This window comes from Sebastes fasciatus, chromosome 12 (genome assembly GCF_043250625.1).
Source record: "Sebastes fasciatus isolate fSebFas1 chromosome 12, fSebFas1.pri, whole genome shotgun sequence".
Lineage (NCBI taxonomy): Eukaryota > Metazoa > Chordata > Actinopteri > Perciformes > Sebastidae > Sebastes > Sebastes fasciatus.
This window is the reverse complement of record NC_133806.1, coordinates 33,905,869-33,927,229: the sequence shown is the minus strand read 5'-3', so window position 1 is coordinate 33,927,229 and position 21,361 is coordinate 33,905,869. Positions and strand designations below refer to the sequence as shown.

At 42.7% G+C, this 21,361-nt stretch overlaps 1 protein-coding gene across 9 annotated transcripts in view; it reads left to right on the top strand.

Moving 5' to 3' along the window:
• cep162 (centrosomal protein 162) overlaps window positions 1–21,361 on the top strand; it is a 60,636-nt gene that overhangs the window by 19,668 nt on the left and 19,607 nt on the right. For 5 of the 9 annotated variants that reach the window (XM_074654815.1, XM_074654813.1, XM_074654819.1 and 2 more), the window contains 14 exons: window positions 1,946–2,016; window positions 3,989–4,019; window positions 5,292–5,366; window positions 6,320–6,529; window positions 6,850–6,931; window positions 9,088–9,361; window positions 10,899–11,130; window positions 12,246–12,412; window positions 14,990–15,124; window positions 16,795–16,926; window positions 19,294–19,406; window positions 20,140–20,239; window positions 20,319–20,445; window positions 20,601–20,764. In XM_074654815.1, coding sequence (XP_074510916.1) covers window positions 1,946–2,016; window positions 3,989–4,019; window positions 5,292–5,366; window positions 6,320–6,529; window positions 6,850–6,931; window positions 9,088–9,361; window positions 10,899–11,130; window positions 12,246–12,412; window positions 14,990–15,124; window positions 16,795–16,926; window positions 19,294–19,406; window positions 20,140–20,239; window positions 20,319–20,445; window positions 20,601–20,764 — 1,913 coding nt within the window. Of the gene's footprint in view, window positions 1–1,929; window positions 2,017–3,988; window positions 4,020–5,291; window positions 5,367–6,319; window positions 6,530–6,849; window positions 6,932–9,087; window positions 9,362–10,898; window positions 11,131–12,245; window positions 12,413–14,989; window positions 15,125–16,794; window positions 16,927–19,293; window positions 19,407–20,139; window positions 20,240–20,318; window positions 20,446–20,600; window positions 20,765–21,361 lie in introns of all 9 variants that reach the window. The other 4 variants (XM_074654816.1, XM_074654814.1, XM_074654818.1 and 1 more) reach the window with 2 other exon arrangements.

Here is a 21,361-nt window from a genome sequence, read left to right as displayed (position 1 = left end):
AATAGTTAGTATTTTATCATTAAAGAAACTCATGAAGTCACTACTACTGAGGGTTGTAGGAATACATGGCTCAATAGAGGTGTGGCTCTCTGTCAGCCTGGCTACAGTGCTGAACAGAAACCTGGGGTTGTTCTTATTTGTCTCTATTAATGATGAGTAATAGGCTGCTCTGGCATCACAGAGAGCCTTCCTATATGTTTTAAGACTATCTTGCCAGACTAAATGAGATTCTTCCTGTTTGGTGGAACGCCATATCCTTTCCAGTTTCCTCGATGCTTGCTTTAATTTGCGTGTTTGAGGGTTATACCATGGAGCTGACTTCCTTTGTTTTATTAACTTCTTTTTTAGAGGGGCAACAGAATCAAGTGTGACTCGCAGTGAGTCTGTAGCACTATCTACAAGATGATCAATTTGGGTAGGGCTAAAATTAACATACAAGTCCTCTGTTATATTGAGACATGGTATTGAATTTAATGCTGATGGAATCACTTCCTTAAATTTAGCTACAACTCTATCGGATAGACATCTAGTGTACACACTTTTGTCTGATGGTGTATAGTCTAGTAATAAGAATTCAAAAGAGATTAAATAATGGTCTGATAAAAGAGAGTTCTATGGAAAAACAATTAAATGTTCAATTTCAACGCCATATGACATAACAAGGTCGAGGGTGTGGTTAAAGCGGTGAGTGGGTTTAGGCACGTTCTGCGAGAAACCAACCAAATAGGACCTGGGTCAGGACAATTCAGATAGGACCTGGGTCAGGACAATTCAAATAGGACTGGGGTCAGGTCAATTCAAATAGGACCTGGGTCAGGACCTGGGTCAGGACAATTCGGATAGGACCTGGGTCAGGACCTGGGTCAGGACAATTCAGATAGGACCTGGGTCAGGACCTGGGTCAGGACAATTCAAATAGGACCTGGGTCAGGACCTGGGTTACAGCAGAGAGGAGATGATAGTGGCATCATCAATGTGTGCAAAAATGTAAAATGTCACAGAATGATGCATGTCTTTGGAATAATATGGTATAAATATACACACAGCATTATACCTTTCTAAAATGTTAAACTATGTTATATGTTACGTGGAGCTGTAATGTATACAAAAACATATAGACATACAGATTTACAGTATCTATCAATCATGAGTTCATTGACTGACTGAACTGTTGAATAATGTAGGAGTTTGTCCAAATGTAATCAAATGGGTTGATATATTATTCCGTTTGCTAATAGCTTGATAATGGGATGGACTGGGACTGGGTTTGTTACTTTATAACAGATGGAACAGGCGACAGATGGATCTCTTTGCAGGTTTATTTGGAAAGATAAAAAGGTACAAATAGAAAATGTGCAAACATGCTTTAAAAGAGACGCGCTCACAGCTGGCAGTACCGTGAGGGGGTCGGTTACACGGTGTGTTTCTGTCTCTGTGCCTAACGGCGGATACCTCTCTCATTCAGCAGCCTTGTTAATGTTCTCATACGCTACATTGTCTCTCACCGTCCCGTCATCTACCTTTTAATTTCTTCCTCACTACGGACGGCCAGGAGCTCCCGCCCCTCAAAGTCTCGCCACACATCCGCGTTGTTCAAATCGTCCTTTGTTCACCTCCAGTGAATCTGAAAACATTCCTGCTGCCGTCGTTCTGTCTGTTTGAGCTACCTGTGACAATTACGTCACAACTGAACGCCCCCATCTGCAACCAAATAGATTTGTCCCGCCCACGCACCGGCGACCCTGGTGCGTGCTGTTCACATTGAAATGGACCCTGGTCCGACCTTGGTCTGACCCACCTTTCAACTTTGGTCGCGATGCCGAGTCGCTCAACGTGGGTTAACCCTTTCAGACACACAATCAACGCTGGTTCAACCCTGGTTGAGTCCTCGGTGTGAAAGGGATATCTGTTTCTGTGTGTCTCAATCAGGTCGTTTCTCTCTCAGCCTTTACAGGATCTCCACATTACAGCGAGGATTTTGAGGAAGAGGAAAATGGAAACGAGCCACCGGAGGAGGTTCGTAGTTGGAATCTATAATGAGTAAACACTGAACATGTTCTTTGATAAATTAGGACCTTAGTGACAAACAAAATAATTTCAACTCGAGGTCCACTTACCAACTGTTTTAGTAAAAAGTACCAACTGTTGCATGCAGTGTGCATACAGTTGGATCGTACTACTTCATCATGATATTGTGCCTTGAACTTTGACCCTCTTGCTCATATATTCAGTGGCTTTTGTCAATGAGCTGTAATCCGCGGTCATCTGTCTGCTGTCTCAGCGGCTCAGTTGATGTGACGTATCCTCCGCAGCGCAGAGGATTGTGGGTCAGAAAAGCCAGAAAAGTATGCTGACTTGCATACTGCAAAATGCAACTGTATTTTTGGAATACTGAACCTGACACACTTTGTATTGGGACATACTAAATCTTTTTCTGGCATACAGAATAGTATGGTACTACGCACCAATAATCTCAACTGTATCTTCTCAGTTCTAGTATGCCGACCCCCAAAGGAGGGTTGAGGTGTCAACTGAAAAATATGTTATCCATCTTGTTAACTATATTCCAGAGGAAGCTAACATTGTTTAAAGAGAGTGGCTGATAATGATATATCCTGGCACATGCACAACATTAATGACAACCTCAAAGCCATTCAAATTAAATTAAATAAAAAAGAATCCATGATTCAAGTTGTTAAGGAATTCTACAAACATGAGCTGCTGTACTGTCTAATATAAATAACGAAATAGTTCACCAGCTCAGTTTGCCTTGTATCCAGTTCTACGCTGCCCACAGATATCTTTTTTCTTCTTCTACTTTTTACGGTAAGAAAATCCGCCAAATTGACATGCAGTACTGTTCAGTAATTCAGAGAAGTCGGGAAGCCCCCGTTGTCAACACTAATTAGACTACTGTCTGTCAATCAGGCATCAGAGTTGAGTGAGTTGAGAAAAAACATCATATTACTGTTAATCTGTCAGGCGAGCTCAGGTTGGTAAAAACAGTTTAACATGGGAGATGTCATTATTTGGACTGCAACATGTTTGATATTGGCCGGATGGTTTCAAAGCTGCAAAGGTCAATATAATCTGGGATGACATTACTGAGGCTTAATGTTGTAAGCTTTATCTTTGTTTACTAGTGCAGTGCCCGTTCGTAGCGCGTGCCCGTCCGGAATGGGCCGATACGTTGCAGCGTTGTTGAGACCCGCGGTATGTAAGCCTGAAGTAGAATGGATTAACAGTTATCGAGATATGCGAAGGACAGTCACATACACTGACAGAGATTACTTCCTTTAGAATCACATGATCCTGCTACAAAGCCACCTATTGACCTATTGTCACTTCATATCATATCTACATATGTCCACCAAATGTGGTCGCAATAGCCCAAAGCGTTAAGGAGATATGACATTTTTTGTGACATAAGCCATAAAAACAGCATTGTCACGGCATTTGCGCTAACTTTGAGGGCCAGCTGTAGCTAAACTGTATGAAACATCAAGAATCTCAAAAAGTAACGTTTCCCGGCTTGGTCCAGAGATGTTCTGTTCCAAACTTGGTGACAATTGCTCAAAATGTGTAGGAGGAGTATTGAAAAAACAGATTTGGACAAAATTCAAAATGGTGGAAAATCAATCTAGACGCAAATGGGCGTGGCTTATATGGATAGATTTGTCTGGACCCATAGAATCCAGGTTTTGAGACTAACAGTTCAAAAGTTACAGGCCAAAATGTAAATTTCATTGTTATAGCGTCACCATCTGGCCACTACCTTCAACACTTCACGTTCTCGGGTCCCCAGCAATACACCCGCCAAGTGTGAAGTAGATTGGAGGAACGGTTCTGGAGATATGCGAGGGACAAACCCACATATATAATAACCTTATAATACAGAGATTCCTTGTTTCATAGTTAGATACTGAAATATTACAAACTGACATCTTGCTACACGATTCAGTAATTCATGCTATTATCTGTTTTACAGAAGTCTAAAATGTCTCCAATACTTGCCAAAGGTAAGAGGAAAAACTGATATTTCACTGAGGTCATGGGTGGGTGTTTGGAGGAATACAATCTTTCAGTCAAAAAGAATGTGGACTCTGGAGATGGACAGTCTAAGGCCCTGTTCACACCTGGTATGAACATGCGTCCTCAGTGATCGGATCACAAGTTGACAGCTTTGAGTACGTCTGTTCACACCTGCCATTAAAATGCGTCTCCACATGCGTCTTCAGTGACCACTTGTGATCCGATCTCACTTCCCCACCCCATATGCAAATGAGCACGTTGTTAAGCATCTTTGGGTTTCTGAAGGGCGCTATATAAGTCAAATTTATTATTATTATTATTATTATTATTAGTAGTATTATTAGTAAACACACGGCTAATACAGCAGCCGTTGTGACATAATATTACATGAATGTCAGTAGTAATATCCTACATATTCCTGAATTCTGGTACATTGTATTAACATCAAAATAAAATGTTATTGTATTATTGTGGCAAAAGCAGCGGTGCCGGCACCGCTGTTTATGCCAGACAACAGCCTGTAGGGGTACAGCGCTCCAGAGAGCGGGAGGACAGAGAACAGGCGGGCGGTCAAGTGTCAGCTCCACTCAAAGAAGCGGAACAAAAACACAGACACATCTCCGACAGTATGATAATAATGCACTTTGTGTGCCTAGTCTACATACAGTGGAGCACAGAGACCGTTTCCATGCTGACAAGCGCCCGTGTCTGCCTGTTTGTTCACCTGAGGGGCGCGGTGATCCCGCAGATCCCAGCGGTACGTCAGTAGAGTAGGCGGTCCTTAATGTGGCCCAGGACGCATTCACTACACACTGCTAAAAGAATGTGGTCATATGTGACCCAGACCTCTGAATGTGGTCTGAAAGATCCGATCTCAATGCGTCCTCAATGTGTCTTGAGTGTGTTCACACCTGTACTTAGAGTTGTCCACTTGTGATCCGATCACTGAGGACGCATGTAAATACCAGGTCTGAACAGGGCCTAAGAGAGACAGAGACAAACAAGCCATACACAGCACTCCTACCATTAAATAATGAAGCACTACAGTGGAAACCATGTTAATACTGATAATGAACAGGATCTCATTCAAATGTCATATATATATATATGTATGTACGTATATATATGTATATATATACTGTATATATAATGGGTGAATGGGCAAAGGTTGTTGCCATGAGACACTGAATGCTTTGAGAGCTGATCTGAGCTACAAAATGAAAGAAAAACAAAGCCCTCCAACTTAACTTTTGTCTCAGTTTGTCTCCATGATTCCCTGGATGACACCGGAGGAGAAGACCAAAGAAAGGACACAGCAGGGTCCCTGGACAGAGGTAACTCACACACATAGGGTCAAGGAAGTAAGAGGAGGTTGTCATCCAGTAGCGTAAAACAAAACAAGTACCAGACAATATAATGCAATCTTGAAGTCATTAAGATTATTTGTTACCTGAAATTTGCATTCCATTTAAAAAAATAAATATTCCAAATGTACAGAGAGCAAGCTTTATTTGAAGTGAGTGTTGTGTCCATGTTTGTTTAAATATGGTGATATAACAGGCAGTACATGTGTCTTGGAGAAAGAGGTTGTCATAGCATTAAGGAAAAATATGTTGCTAAGATAGGCTGCACGGTGGTGCAGTGGTTAGCACTGGCGCCTCACAGCTAGAGGGTTGCAGGTTCGAATCTGGCTTGGGACCCTTCTGTGTGGAGTTTGCATGTTCTCCCCGTGTTAGCGTGGGTTTTCTCCGGGTACTCCGGTTTCCTCCCACAGTCCAAAGACATGCAGGTTAGGTTAATTGTGGACTCTAAATTGCCCGTAGGTGTGAGCGTGAATGGTTGTCTGTCTCTATGTGTCAGCCCTGCGATGGACTGGCGACCTGTCCAGGGTGTACCCTGCCTTCGCCCAATGTCGGCTGGGATCGGCTCCAGCCCCCCCGCGACCCCTAACGGGATAAGCGGTTGCAGATGGATGGATGGATGGTAAGATTGGTTTAACAATCCCAAAGCTCGGCTCGCAGCCTCTCCGGGAACAGCATCGGAGACACACTGGTTTTTAACACGAAGCTGCTTTATTCAGTGATTTTCCCGGTTTTAATCAGCGGGGCTGTTTGTTCTGGAGAGGAGGAGACCTCTGTGGTAAAACCCTCCTGAAAGATGAACACTGAAGGACAACAACTCCCATGATCCCACGCTGCTTCACTACGTCACCAAGCTCTGTCTTTTCTTATTGTCTTGATTGAGTGACCCAGTTTGATCCAGTACACTAAGTTTATCTTCTGTACAGGCCAGTCGTATGTGCAGAGTGGAGGCTCAGAGATGGAGGCTCTTCATGAGGCCTACAGACAGATCCATGTTGTAGAAGATTCAGATGACCATAGTCACCATCATTCATCTGTGGAAGGGAGGGGGACGATCAACAGACCTGTGTCTCCATCCTCCCCTCCTCAACATGCCACCACACAGTCTCTGCAGCCTGCTTCTACCAATGACTCAGGTCAGACACTACCACACTGGACAACAGACTCCCTCTGTCTGTCTGTCTGTCTGTCCCTCTTTCTGTCTGTCTCTCTGTGTCTGTCTGTCTGTCTGTCCCTCTTTCTTTCTGTCTGTCTGTCTGTTTGTCCCTCTTTCTTTCTGTCTGTCTGTATGTCTGTCTGTCTGTCTCTCTATCTGTCCGTCTCTGTCTCTCTGTCTGTCTGTCTGTCTGTCTGTCTGTCTGTCTGTCTGTCTGTGTGTCTGTGTGTGTCACAGGTAAATCCTGTACTTCTGACAGGACTTCTGTATGATGAATAATGATTTTGTTTGTGTATGTAGAGCTCCCCACTGCAGAAGAGTTGATGAGACCCATCCGGCCAGAGGAGGACCACATCAGAGGCTTCACCCTCCAGCCTGTCAGGTTAGCACTGAATCTTACTTGGAATGATCTAAGATGAAGACATCTCAACACATCAACAGACAGTCTGTTGTTTGTTAGGATGATCTAAGATGAAGACATCTCAACACATCAACAGACAGTTAGTTGTTTGTTAATTATTTTGATCGTTCACTGGTTGGTCTTATTGTCACATGTAATGTCTCAGACTTCTGGATTTTGACATATTTGGGGACATTCTGCATATAACAATGAGATCTAGTGCTGAATAGCAAGTAGTTCATTCATGAATTCAACTCTTATTTATACAGTGCCATCCAGTTACAGTAGTTATTTCTTCTACTGTATGCAGTACAATGCATTCAGTAGTTTAAGTCAGCCAAATAAAAAGTATATGCTAAACTGCAGTTGAAATGAAATATAAAAAGGATAAATGGTAAAAATGTATAAGGCAGGAAATCAGCATTAAAGCATTTACTTAAATATAACAACAAAGGGGACAGCCAAGGCATGAAAAGTTATTATGAAACTCTGACTATTATGTAAAACACGCGGTGACAGACGTTTTAATGGTAGAGAATGCATATAAATATCTCTGTAATCCAGTCCAGACAGGACTGTTAACTGAGCTAATAGAGTATGCATACCTCTCTGTCTCTGTACCGCAAGGCTAAAGGCCTTCACACACAAGGGGCGTCACGAACAAACAACACAAAAATGAAAACTACTCAGCTGTGATTATTGTATATCTGGGGCTTTTATTGTGAAAGATAAGAATGGAAAGAGTGGATCTGGTCAACGCTGCCTTTCACAAGGTTGAAAGGAGTAATAAAGTTTGCCGACTTGGTTCGGACTACAAGCCTCTGTGTTGTTGGCCCCATCCAAACGTCCAATCTCACAGACCTAAGAGTCTGTGAGGGTTCAGGGCTGTCTTGTCAAGTCTTTTGGCACTCTCTCGCAGACATTTTGAGTCCTTTATGAATTACCCACAATTCATACCTTAAACACCGGGTTACCAGGGTTACCAGGGGAAGCCCGGAGGCTTAAAAAAAGAAAATACTTTATTGACCCCGGAGGAAGTTTAAGAAGCCAGGCATATTTAAATTTACACCAAAACATTAACGTTAAGAATTTAAGATGGTCCATAAATAACACATGAAATCAGAGGAGTGCATTCATTAGACTATATTACACATCTGTTTCTTCATTAGACTATATTACACATCTGTTTCTTCATTAGACTGTATTACACATCTGTTTCTTCATTAGACTATATTACACATCTGTTTCTTCATTAGACTATATTACACATCTGTTTCTTCATTAGACTGTATTACACATCTGTTTCTTCATTAGACTATTACACATCTGTTTCTTCATTAGACTATATTACACATCTGTTTCTTCATTAGACTATATTACATCTGTTTCTTCATTAGACTATATTATATATCTGTTTCTTCATTAGACTATATTACACATCTGTTTCTTCATTAGACTATATTACACATCTGTTTCTTCATTAGACTATATTACACATCTGTTTCTTCATTAGACTATATTACATATCTGTTTCTTCATTAGACTATATTACACATCTGTTTCTTCATTAGACTATATTACACACGGTAAGGTAACGTGATATGTCGCCGCTGAGTGCTGTCCCATTCGTATTAATACCATTTCAAGCCCTAGCAGCCTCTCACACTCAACCATTTACCAGGTGACGTCAGTCATGTCCCTGAGGGTTCAGAACGTAAGTCCTTGGGGGGACATGGGGATTGGCCCTTTGTTTCATAAATATAGGCACAACTCATCTCGTTCTGCACAACGTGATTGGTTGATGCCTTTATTCGCGGTGCGAAAGCACTCATGACAAAAACAACAGTTTTTATATCAAATATATATACAGTATTGACGTGCAAATTAATCACACAAAAAATGCCATGGCTGTGCAAAGGCCTTTAGTCTGTGTATGTATGCCTGTGTTCCTGAGCATGCTATTAACAAGAATGTGTTTCATCGACACACAGTCCAAAGTATTTGTAGGATGACACCTGTTCAATCTGAGATCAACCAAGGAAAATCCAACAGTGTACCATAAACATTAGACACTAATCTGATCCGTGCTTGTTTTAGAACTAGTTTTAGGTGGCTTTCTCTTTATATCTTGATCACAGTGCTGTAGGACTCGACCAAGAAAAGACATCCCACTTCTTGGAAAGGACTTTCTCAGATGTGACTTCTCCAGAGTCACAACTGAAGCGACCAGAAAAGGCTGACCCCATAGCAGAGATAAAGGCAGCCAGGGGACTGACGAGCCACACGTCCTGCTCCCCAGACCCCCCCAACCTGACATGGAGCATCAGACAGGAAGTAGAGAGGCTGATGCAGGATCACAACAAATCTTCTTCTTACACGTCCTCTCAGGTTGGCAGAGCTGAGAAACAACAGGTGAGCAAGCTTCAAACTTTTCTCCATTTCAGCAGTGCTCGGATTGGTGTTCATTTTGGCATTTAGTTTTACTCTTTAGACGAAAATGCTTATCATTCTTCAATCATCTTATCTTTCATTATATCAATCTTATCAATATCTGATGAAAAACACGGCTTAAATGATTAAGAATTCAGCTTCGCACCCACCAGTCCACTATGAGAGCCACTCCTCACCGCCCAACATGCAAAAACCTGCCTTAATCAACCACCTGAACCCGACCCCGACCCCAACCCGCAAACCGCCAACTCTACGCCTTATAGTAGCACAGTTGTCTGAGGCAAGAAGGACAGAGATGGACTGAGCTTAGTGTGAGAAACAGAGAGAGAGTGACAGTACAGTACAGGGCCCTGCAGTGCCAAGAGTTGAACAACACACACACACACACACACACACACACACACACACACACACCAGGGCTTCAGGACAGACACCAACCAATCTGACCCAACCACATCATCTCAAGGCTGAGTTCACTTTGTCATAAAATAATCTCTCTTATTAGTGTAATGTGAGAAATATCAGGATGTGAGAGATGATTTCTGTGAAAAAATACATAATGTATATCCTGAGTTTATCCATCTCCCCGATCCTCACAAACTGCCATATTTATGTTAACTGTTGCCGTAGAATAAGAGGTGATACAAGCTCTGAACATGTTTCTGATTGACTACATCTCTAAAAGAATATCTGGTAAAAATGTATTTGGTATATTGTGGTTATTTCTTGTGTGAAATGTAATTATTCAATAATGTGTAATTTAGCTTTGGCAATAATGTAATCTGAACATTCATGCCAATAAAGCTTATTTGAATTTGAGTGACAGGTGGAAGGGGACTAAAATAAAGAGATTTTGGTAAAGTTTATGAATTTTGAACTACATTTTAGTGTTGTCTTTTTTCATCAAAGATATTGCATGTTAGTGGTTAATGACGTCAGTGCCGTCTCGTCATCATGTAGTCAGAGATGGACATATTTAGTCATAGTTTTTGTGAATGAAATGAACACTGTGTGGTGGGATCAGGTCCAGAAGAGCAGAAGCTAAACTGTAGTGGTCTGTTGTTACTGAGACAATGCGTGCTGTTTTTCTCCTTTCATCAGTTCATTGTGTCAGGACAGTCGAATGAAACATTTGAAACCGAATTGTGACAGTTGTGTTTTGTGCTGTGCTAAATTGCAAAATGTAAACATGCCCCATTCCTGTTGTGCATGGGTCAATATATAACAGGAAAGCTTATTGAGAAGCAGCCTATTCACAGTACAGAGGTTACACATTGTTTATTGGAATAGGCTAATTGTGCAGTGTATAAACGGTGAAAGGTTATCCCAATGACATGATGATGAAAATCCAAAGCTTTGAGCACTTTGCAGCATCAGAAGATACCGACCTAATATTTAGTGTGGGGAGAGCTTTTATAAACCAGGAAACACTGTCAACACTGTCAACAGTAACATTGTGTTCCATGTTTTGAATACATTCTGGTGTCATTTTCCCCAGGCCTCCCATGGCTCCACTAGTTCTCATTGGTCTACATCTTCAGTGAGGAAACCAGCTGTGGCTCCTGGTCGAGGCAGGAGGGCGGAGGGCAGAACAGCAGTGACTTCCAGGTCGTCAGGGCTGAGTAGAGCTGCTACTGCAGCCAAATCCCAATCTTCTGTTTCCCATCCTCTGCAGCATCCACAAGAAAAGAACAAATTCACAAAGAGCCAAGACAAAGACGCAGACACAGGTTATTAGTTGCACTCACCGGTGCTCAAAGTGGGCCGGTAGGTCCCGGTACGCCGTACCGGCACTTCTACATTTTACTCCTCGACATACCGTGACTTTTTCTTGCGTACCAGCACTCCCCTCAAGCTGCCGGTACTCTTCTCTGCTCTCTCCATATCAGGTTCTCTGGGAGATTCATAATGCCGATTCATAACGGTGCAGCGCCAGCATATTTGAGCCGGCATCAACCGTATGAACATAAAAAACTATGTGGGGAGCATCTGGAAGAGCCAACGAATTGCCACGAGGGTGCTGTAATTAATCAATACAATGCTCACCTCCTTTTTGTCAAATAATTAGTGAACTGTTCGTCATAACTTTTTTATTTGTGAACAAATATAATTCATGAAACATTATTTAAAATTACATCATTTTAAGTCAAAAACCTTCACATTTTCTTGGGGGAGGATCCCCAAACCCAATATCTCCTAGTACCGTTTTTCAAACACTAGATATTCAGAAAGTGTCTCTGTATAATATGTTGGAGCATCCTGACTGGGACTCTGCTCCTAAAACCTGAATGATACCCGACTACAAATAACACCGTTTTTTTCAGTATTATTGAAGTATTATAGGCCTACTATAGAAAATGCATAGCTCAAGTATAATAATATAGCAATAAAATCACAGCTGATTATGACAGAATCTGAAATAATGAATTAATAGGAAGAAGTGGACAGAGATTGTTGTTACCGGTCGATACACATACCAACACGTGAATAAGAGAGTACCGCCACTTCATTGTTCCACTTCAAGCACTGGCACCCTCACACAACATATCAAGTAATTCAACTGTTCAGATCATTTAAGATCAGGTTGTGTTTCTCTCTGTTAATAGAATTGTACCATGATACAGATGCTACAAAGGGTATATACATTTCATTTCTATGCAGAGTTTCCTATCCTCTTCTTTTAATTAGTTCTCTTTTAATAACTGAATTTCAAACTTGAGTTTGCTCCATTTCTGAATCCCTCCGTGTCTCCATAATGCAGGAGCATGGTGTGGCATCTGTGTGTCATGTTTGGAGCTGTGTGTGATATAAAGGTACTGAATACCTTTTCTGTTTGTTTGATAAGCAGAGCCAGGTGTGAAGGTGAGCAGTGAGCTGGTGGCATCTGTTCAGTCCTTAGTGGCTGTCCTCCAACAGCAGATGGACACCAGCAGTCACCAGGATGCTACAGACACACAGGAAGGCAGAGGTCCTCCACAAACCAGGCTGACACATCATCTTCCAAATAACAATGTAGGACAACACTTCATCCCAAGCCGACTGTTTGGTGTTGTTTCCCAGCAACAACGGTGTCAGTGAGGTCGTTGGTTTAGGGCCGCTATGGCAGAATCAGAGCTCTTCTCCATTTTAAATCCTGTATGTCCAACCAGATGTTCATAATGTGAAGTGGTGATTGATGGGGTGATCAGTGTCATTTGCTGTTGTGAGTGCTCGGTGTGTGTGATGGCTCTGTGGTTCATTTCTGAAAGACAGGGTGTGGGAAGGGAGGTGGTTCTGGATGCAGTGTTGATGCTGGTAAATGAGTTTTTTTGTTGGATGTAGTTAAGATGGTAAAGAAGACTAAGGACACAGGCCTGAGGAGCTCTGGTGTTTGTGATGATGGTTGATGATAGGGGTGCTCCCATCGCTGGAAGCAGTATCAGCCGATCTGTGGGTCTATGTGTAGCCACTTCTCCGCGCTGGTCAACAAGCGATTCTGCTCCTCCCCCTCGCCTTTATAGAGACCACCGATCAAACAATTTAGAATAAATATGATCGATGTGATCGATAGGAGCACTCTTAGTCAATGATATTACTGTGGCTAGTCTGACAGCCTGTAGTCTGTGCTGAGGGAATTGTGAACCCAGTGGATGAGGAGCAGAGGGGAGTCCTGATGCCTCCGCTTTGCCTCCTTGATGCTAGTTTTCAGTCTTAGTATAGTAGTAGTATATCTGGCAGTATGTCTGGCTGCTGTGTGCTTCCTTGTCACCTGAACGAAAGGCAGAAACGCTGAAATGGCATCCTCCGACCATTGGCTGGCCCCATGGATTTGAGGCTTAGTGTGTTTCAGTTTAGGGTTGTTGTGTGGGCGCCAAGCCCCCAGGAAGAGCGGCGGGCTTTGAAGCAAATTTTCGTAGTGGCCAAACGGCGGTACTACAACGTCTGTGTCCGTCACGTGATGCCATTGGGCCCCAAAAGACTTTTTCCCATAGACTTCCATTGGGAAAGAGACGTCTGTAACTCAGAGGATAATTTTTTTTTTTTTTAGGTAAATCAACTTCCCAGTATGAACACTCTAATAGTCCTTATTTAAATCATTAGGTCCTAAAACTTGTAAGACGTACTAATAGCTGAATCCAGAGTTATTTCCCTTCCTCCGTTCATGTGAATGAGACCCAGACCGAGGCTGGAGCGAGGGCTGGGAGGAGGAGTTAAAGGGAACGCTACTGCACCTGCTCTATGGGCCCAATGGATGAGGAAGATCACCAGAAGATCCGGGTACTTTATCACTCGGCAGTCGGGCCATTTTGGCTTCATGCTCCACTGAGCAACTCTCATAGGAATGAACGAGAGCCTCCAACGCTGTATCCAGTTCTCTTTATATACATCCATGGTGGGAGCCGGAAAAAAAACATTGTGGTCTGCAAAATCAATGAGAGTATTTAGCCAGCATGGAGCTAGAACCCCCCCGCTACTAGCTCCACTGCTGCTTTGGTGTTAGCGCTGGATGTGGTCAGGGTCAGCATCTCCACATCTGGTGTGAAGACTTTGCTGTGGGTTCTGATGTTAATACACCACCTATTGTTGACATGGATGCAGACCCCAGCGCCGCCCTCCTTGCCCGACTGACTACTTTACTCCTGTAAACACAAATGAAGGAAAAATGATGGAGACTGACCTCGGAATGTGGAACGGCTTAGTCGAGCCAGTTTCAGTCAGGGTGATGATACAGAAGGCCATCTCTCCACCAGGCGTGGAGTAAACCCATCTTATTCCTAAGGGAACGTACATTTATCAGTATGATGGAGGGTAAAGGGGGTCTGAGGAGACGTTTCCTCAGTCAGATGCCTAATTCTACACCTCCATTCTGGTGGAAGGATAACTGCTGGCTTCATGATGCAGGATAGAAAATGGTAGTTGTAGAAAGTCTTCCCAGCTATAGGTGAGTGGTGTAGCCGCTAACCCGTGGTTGTAGCGCTGCGATCCAGAGGACTCACATCTACCATCTTAGACATTTAGCTACACAGGGGAGACTCTTACAAACTCACAAAAACTACAAAACAAGTCAAGCCGAGACGTCACATGGACGCTAACAGAGAAACACTAGACATGACAGATTGTGAAGTAGCAGCTCACCAGTTGGGGATCTACTGTATGTAGAAGAAATGAAGTGGGATCATTGTTCCTCTTTTACAAGATAGAGCTACAGTAGTTAGCCCTAATGTTATAGTACTGTTTTATTCAGACAGATGTGAGTAAGAATACATATACACTGTGGTTTGCTGAGAAGATCGGGACGCTTAACAGACCTGCCATGTCTAGGTATTGTTTCTAAGGTATTGGACGATCACTGTTTGGAGAAGCATTTGAGGAAGGACCAGTTGTCAATGTTGTCAGATGGGATGCCAATGAGGGATCATGTCAGTGTTACTGTGCTGGTGAACGTGAACAGATGAAATGTGAGGGGGAAAGTGTGAACTTCTGTGCATGTTAACAGCATATAATGCTTTTCTTCTATGACCATTTGTCCTTTACAAAGTCTATTGTGTTAGGTTTAATTCTTCACAGTTGATGATGCATCTGATGTCAGTGTTGATGTGTGACTTGCAGAGGGAGGAGGACGGCTCTCTGGTGGAGGAGCTGAGAGTCCAGCTGGCTCAGAAAGAGAGGGAGCTGCAGATGATGAAGGAAGGCACAGAGGAGCTCAACTCCCTCAGACAGCAGAACTACCTACTGCAAAGCAAGGTGCACAAACACACTCTTAGCACTGGACTGGACTGGACTGGTCTGGTCTGGTCTGGTCTGGTCTGGTCTGGTCTGGTCTGGTCTGGTCTGGACATGTACATACAATGTATGTAGTAGCATCAATAAGTAGTTAATTAAAGCTGCAAGCAGCAATGAACAGGCCCTGACCACTTGTGCACGTCGGGGGTACTGGCAAGATGCTGGTTGTGCATTTCCGTGACCGTCTGACACTGCATCACGAGTTAGATCGTATTTCTTGCGTGGAGTGCGTGGCGTTGGAAATGACGTTTTGCAAAGTTTGTACCACTTCCTTTGTCCACTATGTGGCGCTAGAGGACACATACACAAATTCTACGCTATGTTGCTGTATATCATGTGTAGATCACACCACGTAAATCTCATGTAAATTGGATGGTCATTGTCACATAAGGCTGACTTCCTGTTGTCACTAGGTGGCGCTATGACTACAACCCAATATGGTCATGTAGACTCTAATCCAGCATGTGAAATTTGGGGCAGATTGGACAACGTAAAGTCCAGTTACAACAGCTTCCTGTGTCATGGCGATACATGCAAATTGCCCACCTCGCCACGGCAACGCCGTTCCATGAAAACACTAAAGCTTCACAATTTACCACCATGAAGGTCTTGAGATTCTGCTGACAACATTTGAGATCGATCTGTTGAATCCTATAGGAGATCTATGACATCATCGTTCAAGGTATCGACTAATCCTCTGTGATTTAGAGCCACATTAGTCCGATGGTTATACCAACCAAATTTGAAACAAATCTGATAAACCCTCTTGGAGGAGTTTGTAAAAGTTTGCATAAAATACATGAAAAACGGACAATACTGAAAATGGCCGCCTCCCGGTTGGGCGGAGCTAATGAAAGCCAACGAGAAATATGTCTGAAATGATGAAAGCAATGTTGGTACCAAATTTTATCAATATTGGAGCAACTTTGTTCCAACTAAGGCCTTCCGAGCATTAGGGGGCGCTATGGAGCCCACTACACATGCATGAACCCAATCGCTGTATGTTCTCACAATGTTTACAGGTTTTGATGTATGCGCCAAGTTTCGTGAGTGTTCGAGTATACCAAGGGAGTCAAAAATGCGTTCAAAGGCTAAAAGTAATTAGGGGGCGCTGTAGAGCTGACGTGCCACGACCAAGCCCAGTTACACCACCAAATCCGAATAATCACCAGTCTGAACAAGGGTGCAAAGTTTCATGAGTTTTGGTGCATCCTAAAGTTCTCAAAAATGTGTTCGTAAAATGAACGCACAGAATCCAACATAGTTGACTTCCTTATAGGTGAAAAAAGTTCTTATAGATGAGAAGATGATCCCACCACATTCTATGAACATTGAAGGAACTTTTTCTAACCTCACATGTGTTTGGGGGCGCTGTGGAGCCTGCCGGCCTCGTCCGAGCCCAATCGCTGCAAAACTTTGCAATTTTCACCAGTTCTGAAGCGTGTGACAATTTGCGTGCGTGACAATTTGCGTGCATCCCAAGCACCTCAAAAATGTGACTCCACAGTAGAACAATAATAATCTTTACAAAAACAATAGTTTTCCTCTCACTTTGTGCCAGGGACACCGTTGGGCCCCCGGCACATTGGTGCTACGGCCCTAATAAGATGTGTGTTTTTATCTCTCCTCAGCTGCGAAGTGCAGAAGAGGCCAGTCAGAAGAAGAGATGGGCCGAGGCCACTGACTCTGCTGCAGAGGGAAAGCTCCAACAGATTGATAAAGAAATAAAGGAGCAGGAGACGCTCATAAAAGGTTACCAGCAGGTTTGTTTCTCTTAATGTCTTCACTGTTCATTTCTGTCCTTAATCTGTGTGGTTTTCCCACTGATCTTCATTTCATCAAATCTCCTCTTTTGATATACTGTCATTTTTTTCATTAACCTTTATTTAACCAGGTTTAGACCCATTGAGATTAAAATCTCTTTTTCAAGAGCGACCTGGCCAAGAATGGCAGCAGTGCAAACAATTTCATACACACACATTAAAAAACAATAGATCAGCTCAAAGGTGCCATACCGTAAAAGTGCAGGGAAGCCATATAATCCTATTTTAATCAAAACAAGTACAATCATGGATAGAGTCGGTTTCTATAGATTTAACCATGCCTTTAAATTCATTTAGAGTGACTAGGTGCTGGAGTTGAAGTTCAGTTTGCAGGCTATTCCATGCAAATGGTGCAGAAAACATAAAAGCCTTCTTTCCCAACTCAGTCCGAACTCTGGGAACAGCCATGAGAATAGTGTCCTGAGATCGTAACCCAAAATTGCCATGATTTCTGGTTAGAAAGACAGATAAATAACAGGGGAGTCTACCCAGAATGGCCTTTTAGATAAAAAGATACCAATGGCTAAGCCGACGTATTGACAGAGCAGGCCAATTGACTTTGGAGTACAATACACAGTGATGAGTGAGGGCTCTACAGTTTGTAACAAACCTTAAAGCACCGTGATATACAGTATCCAACATATGGAGACAATAGACTGATGCATTCATGTAAAGCAGATCACCGTAGTCAAGAACAGGCAAGAACATTGCTTTAACCAGTTTCTGTCTGACATCAAGAGAAAAACAAGACTTGTTTCTAAAATAAAAACCTAACTTCAATTTCTACTTTTTCACCAGACTCTGTATATGAGGTTTAAAAGAGAGGTGGTCATCAATTAAAAATCACAAGTATTTGTATGTGGAGACTGCCTCAATTTGTTGACCTTGAGTAGTAACAATACTCTGATTCAACTCCCTCTGATTCAACTCCATTTGATTCTATTCCAAGCTTGTCGACTCTGTTCTGCTTTTGTGTCAATAATTTGGGGTTTAGAGAAATGTACTTCCTTTGTTAGGGCGCCGGGATGTAGACAAAAACTCATTTTCACCTCAGCCATGTTTCAGAATGTGTTCCCAGTTGTGGCAACTTCTGGATTTTGATGGGCACACCCTCAAACTCAGTTGGCAATGGGAAATTGGCCCGAGATCACGTTCTTATTCATCAGCAACTCCAGCACATTTGTGAGTTATTTAGGAATCTTCCTACCGTGACTCTCAGCAAGGAGAGCGTGATGTGAAAATGCGGTGTGGGAATACGGAAAATGTGTATTTTTTGTCAATGAGGCCAAATGAGTTTCCTTCTTAGTAACAGTGTTCCTGGCATTAACATTCCCAGACACTGTCTAATGGGCTAGCTTTAACACAATACAAAAACTAATCGGACTCCAAATGTAATGCTAACGCTAACTGTTGTGGCTAGCCCCGTTCTGTGACCAACATATTACAGAGGCAAGTGCATATCAGCTACATTACCATCTTCATCGTATCCCAGCTGCTGGGCGATCTCATGCCGTATATGTGTGGTATCATGTGGTTGTTGAGGTAGTCGTCATTGGTTTGTCGTACATTATTGGGAGTTAAAGCTTCAGTAGGCAACAAGTTTTTGGCATCATTGGGCAAAAAAATCCATAATAACCTTTCAGCATATTGTAATTCAAGTGTTCTGAGAGATAACTAGACTTCTGCTCCTCCTCATGGCTCATGGTCATTTCAGAGAGAGAGAGCGTTCCTATTGGCTGGGCTCCAGCTGGTGGGCGGTGCTTGGTATTTCCTCAACAGATCTCAACATGGCTGTTGGCTCAATAAACTTTCTGATTTTACAGCTAAACAGTACACTACAAGATGATTCTGAGAACATGTGAGGAGAGAAATAGACATTACAGTAACAGAATATTGATTCATATTTGATCAGCCTAGTTTGACCGTTTGATCAGAGTTGGTGAGTGATTGACTCGTGGCTCTCATATAGACGGAAGCTGGACAGCAGACCTCAGATCAGCTCTTACTGCTTGTTTTCCTCCGGTCTGTGAAATCTTGCAGATGCTGTTAGGAGCACCGGAGGACACAGAGGAACATGATTTTTTTCAGATTACCTGTCTCATGCACTACTGTCAGGATATAGTGGCCGTTCTATAAAAACAACTTTTCTTAATCATATTTGCTCAATTTCTACCCACTGCTGCTTTAAGGGGACAACCCATTGTTATTCCCAAACCAATAGTCCTTTTTTTGCTTTGTCTTCTTCTTTTTCCTCTTGTGTTTTGAATAGTCGTACTATAGCGCAGTAAAACTGAGTGTATTTTACAGGAGAATGAGAAGCTGTATGAGCAGATGAAGGCTCAGCAGGTTAAGAGTAAAGCCAACGAGGAGGCCATGTTTAATGAAAACCAGAGGCTGCTGAATGAGCTGGCCTTCACAAGGTGGGTTCAGTAAATGTGTGTCTATCAGAGCTGTGAATGCATTTTTGCTTGTGCATGTCTTCCAAATATGAATGTCCATTGAAAGGAACAATGTGTAGGATTTGGCGTCATCTAGCGGTGTGGTTGCAGATTGCAATGAACTGAGTACCCCTCCGCTCACTCCTCCCTTTCCAAGACTGCAGTAACTTAAGTCGCCAAGTGCAAAACCGTGGTGACGCTGTTCGCCTTGCCCAGAGGTCATCCTTACCATAATAACACTACTTTAGGAGCAACAGAAGTCAGACGGCGGCTGGTGGTACCACGCTTTCACACTCTGCGGCTCACGTTACCACAGTTTCACAAGCCTGTTGGAGAACTACGGTGGCCTTCAGGTAATGTAGAAACATGAAAGGCTCTCTCTAGAGCCAGAGTTTGGTTTGTCCGTTCTGGGCTACTGTAAAACATGGAGGAGCAACATGGAGGACTCCATGAAGAGGACCTGCTCCCTATGTAGATATGAAGGATTCATTCTAAGCTAACGAAAACACAACCATTCTTGGTTTCAGGTTATTATACACTAATGAAAACTAGTTATGAATATTATATTCCATTTTTGCTAATAGATCCACCTAAATGTTACACACTGTTCCTTTAAAATGTATGTTGGCCTTATGAAAGTCCATATCATGACCTTTTGACCTTTTTTCAGAACAAGTGTTGTTTCTATTCTCTGTCATTGTTCCATCTTCACCAGGGAGCAGCTGACTAAAACCTCAAGGACTGTGGGAAATGTCTGCTTAATGGATCACACTCAACGCATTACAGACTTGTTAGCGCAAATAAATACATTTCAGGTGAGTACAGCAATCACTGAAACCGAGTTTCTTAAGTTCAGCCCCCTCAGTTACCAAAGAGATGTGTTTCTGTGTTCAGAGGAATGAGGCCAAGCTGTCTGAGGACATTCACAGACTGAAGCAAGAGAAGCAGGCTCTGGAAGTAGAGCTGCAGCTGATGAGGAAAGAGAGGGACCTAGCTACAGCTCAGGCCCGGTCTGTCTCAGGTAGAACTGGATTCAGGACTGTGCTAGTGGTGGAAGTTAAATCAAAGACTGTTGTAATCTTGGATATTAAACAATTAGAGGGAGATTTTCATACTATATATGCATAAGTGATCTTTGGTGTTACTGACAACTAATATCTATTTTGAATGTGTCAGAGGACAAGACTTTTGAGATGCGTGTGTTGGAGGACAAGCACAGAGAAGAAGTGGCGGCCATGAAGAAGAAGCTGCAGTGGTTTGCTGAGAACCAGGATCTGCTGGACAGAGATGCTGGCAGACTGAAGGCTGCTACAGCTGAGATACAGCAGCTCAAAGAGCAGGTGAGACTCCTTTACCTGCACTGACTATACTGTATGTAATGATCTATACAAAGCCCTCCTCGTCTCCTGTTCTTTTCCTTGCAGTAACACATTAATTCATAGCCTTCATTTACTTCGCAAAACAACTTCATCTTTGAGGTCTCCCGGCCCTTTAACAAAACCTGCCCCCCCATGCTAGTCTGGATCACATCTGAAGCTCAGTAAGTGGGCCACCTTGTATATACAGTGTGAATCGTAAAGCCACTAAAAGTCTGACCCAAAGGGCACTCCTGAAATATAAGTATAGATGTTCCTTCAGATCTTTGACATTTGTAAGAATATAAACAATATAATATCTTCAACTGGATCAAACTCATTTTTAAATCAAGAGATATTTTCTGCAGAAGACTTGCAGTACATTCCTTTTTGATTGGTTTAGTCATCATTGTTCTGTTATACTAAGGACAAGTTGGGATTTCTGCTGGTTGTAGCATAATTTCACTGGACACGCATAGTTTCTAGTGTTTGACCTAGGGCTGTCAATTGATTAAGTATTTAATCGCATGATTGTCCATAGTTAATCGCGATTAATCGCACATTTTTTATCTGTTTTAAATG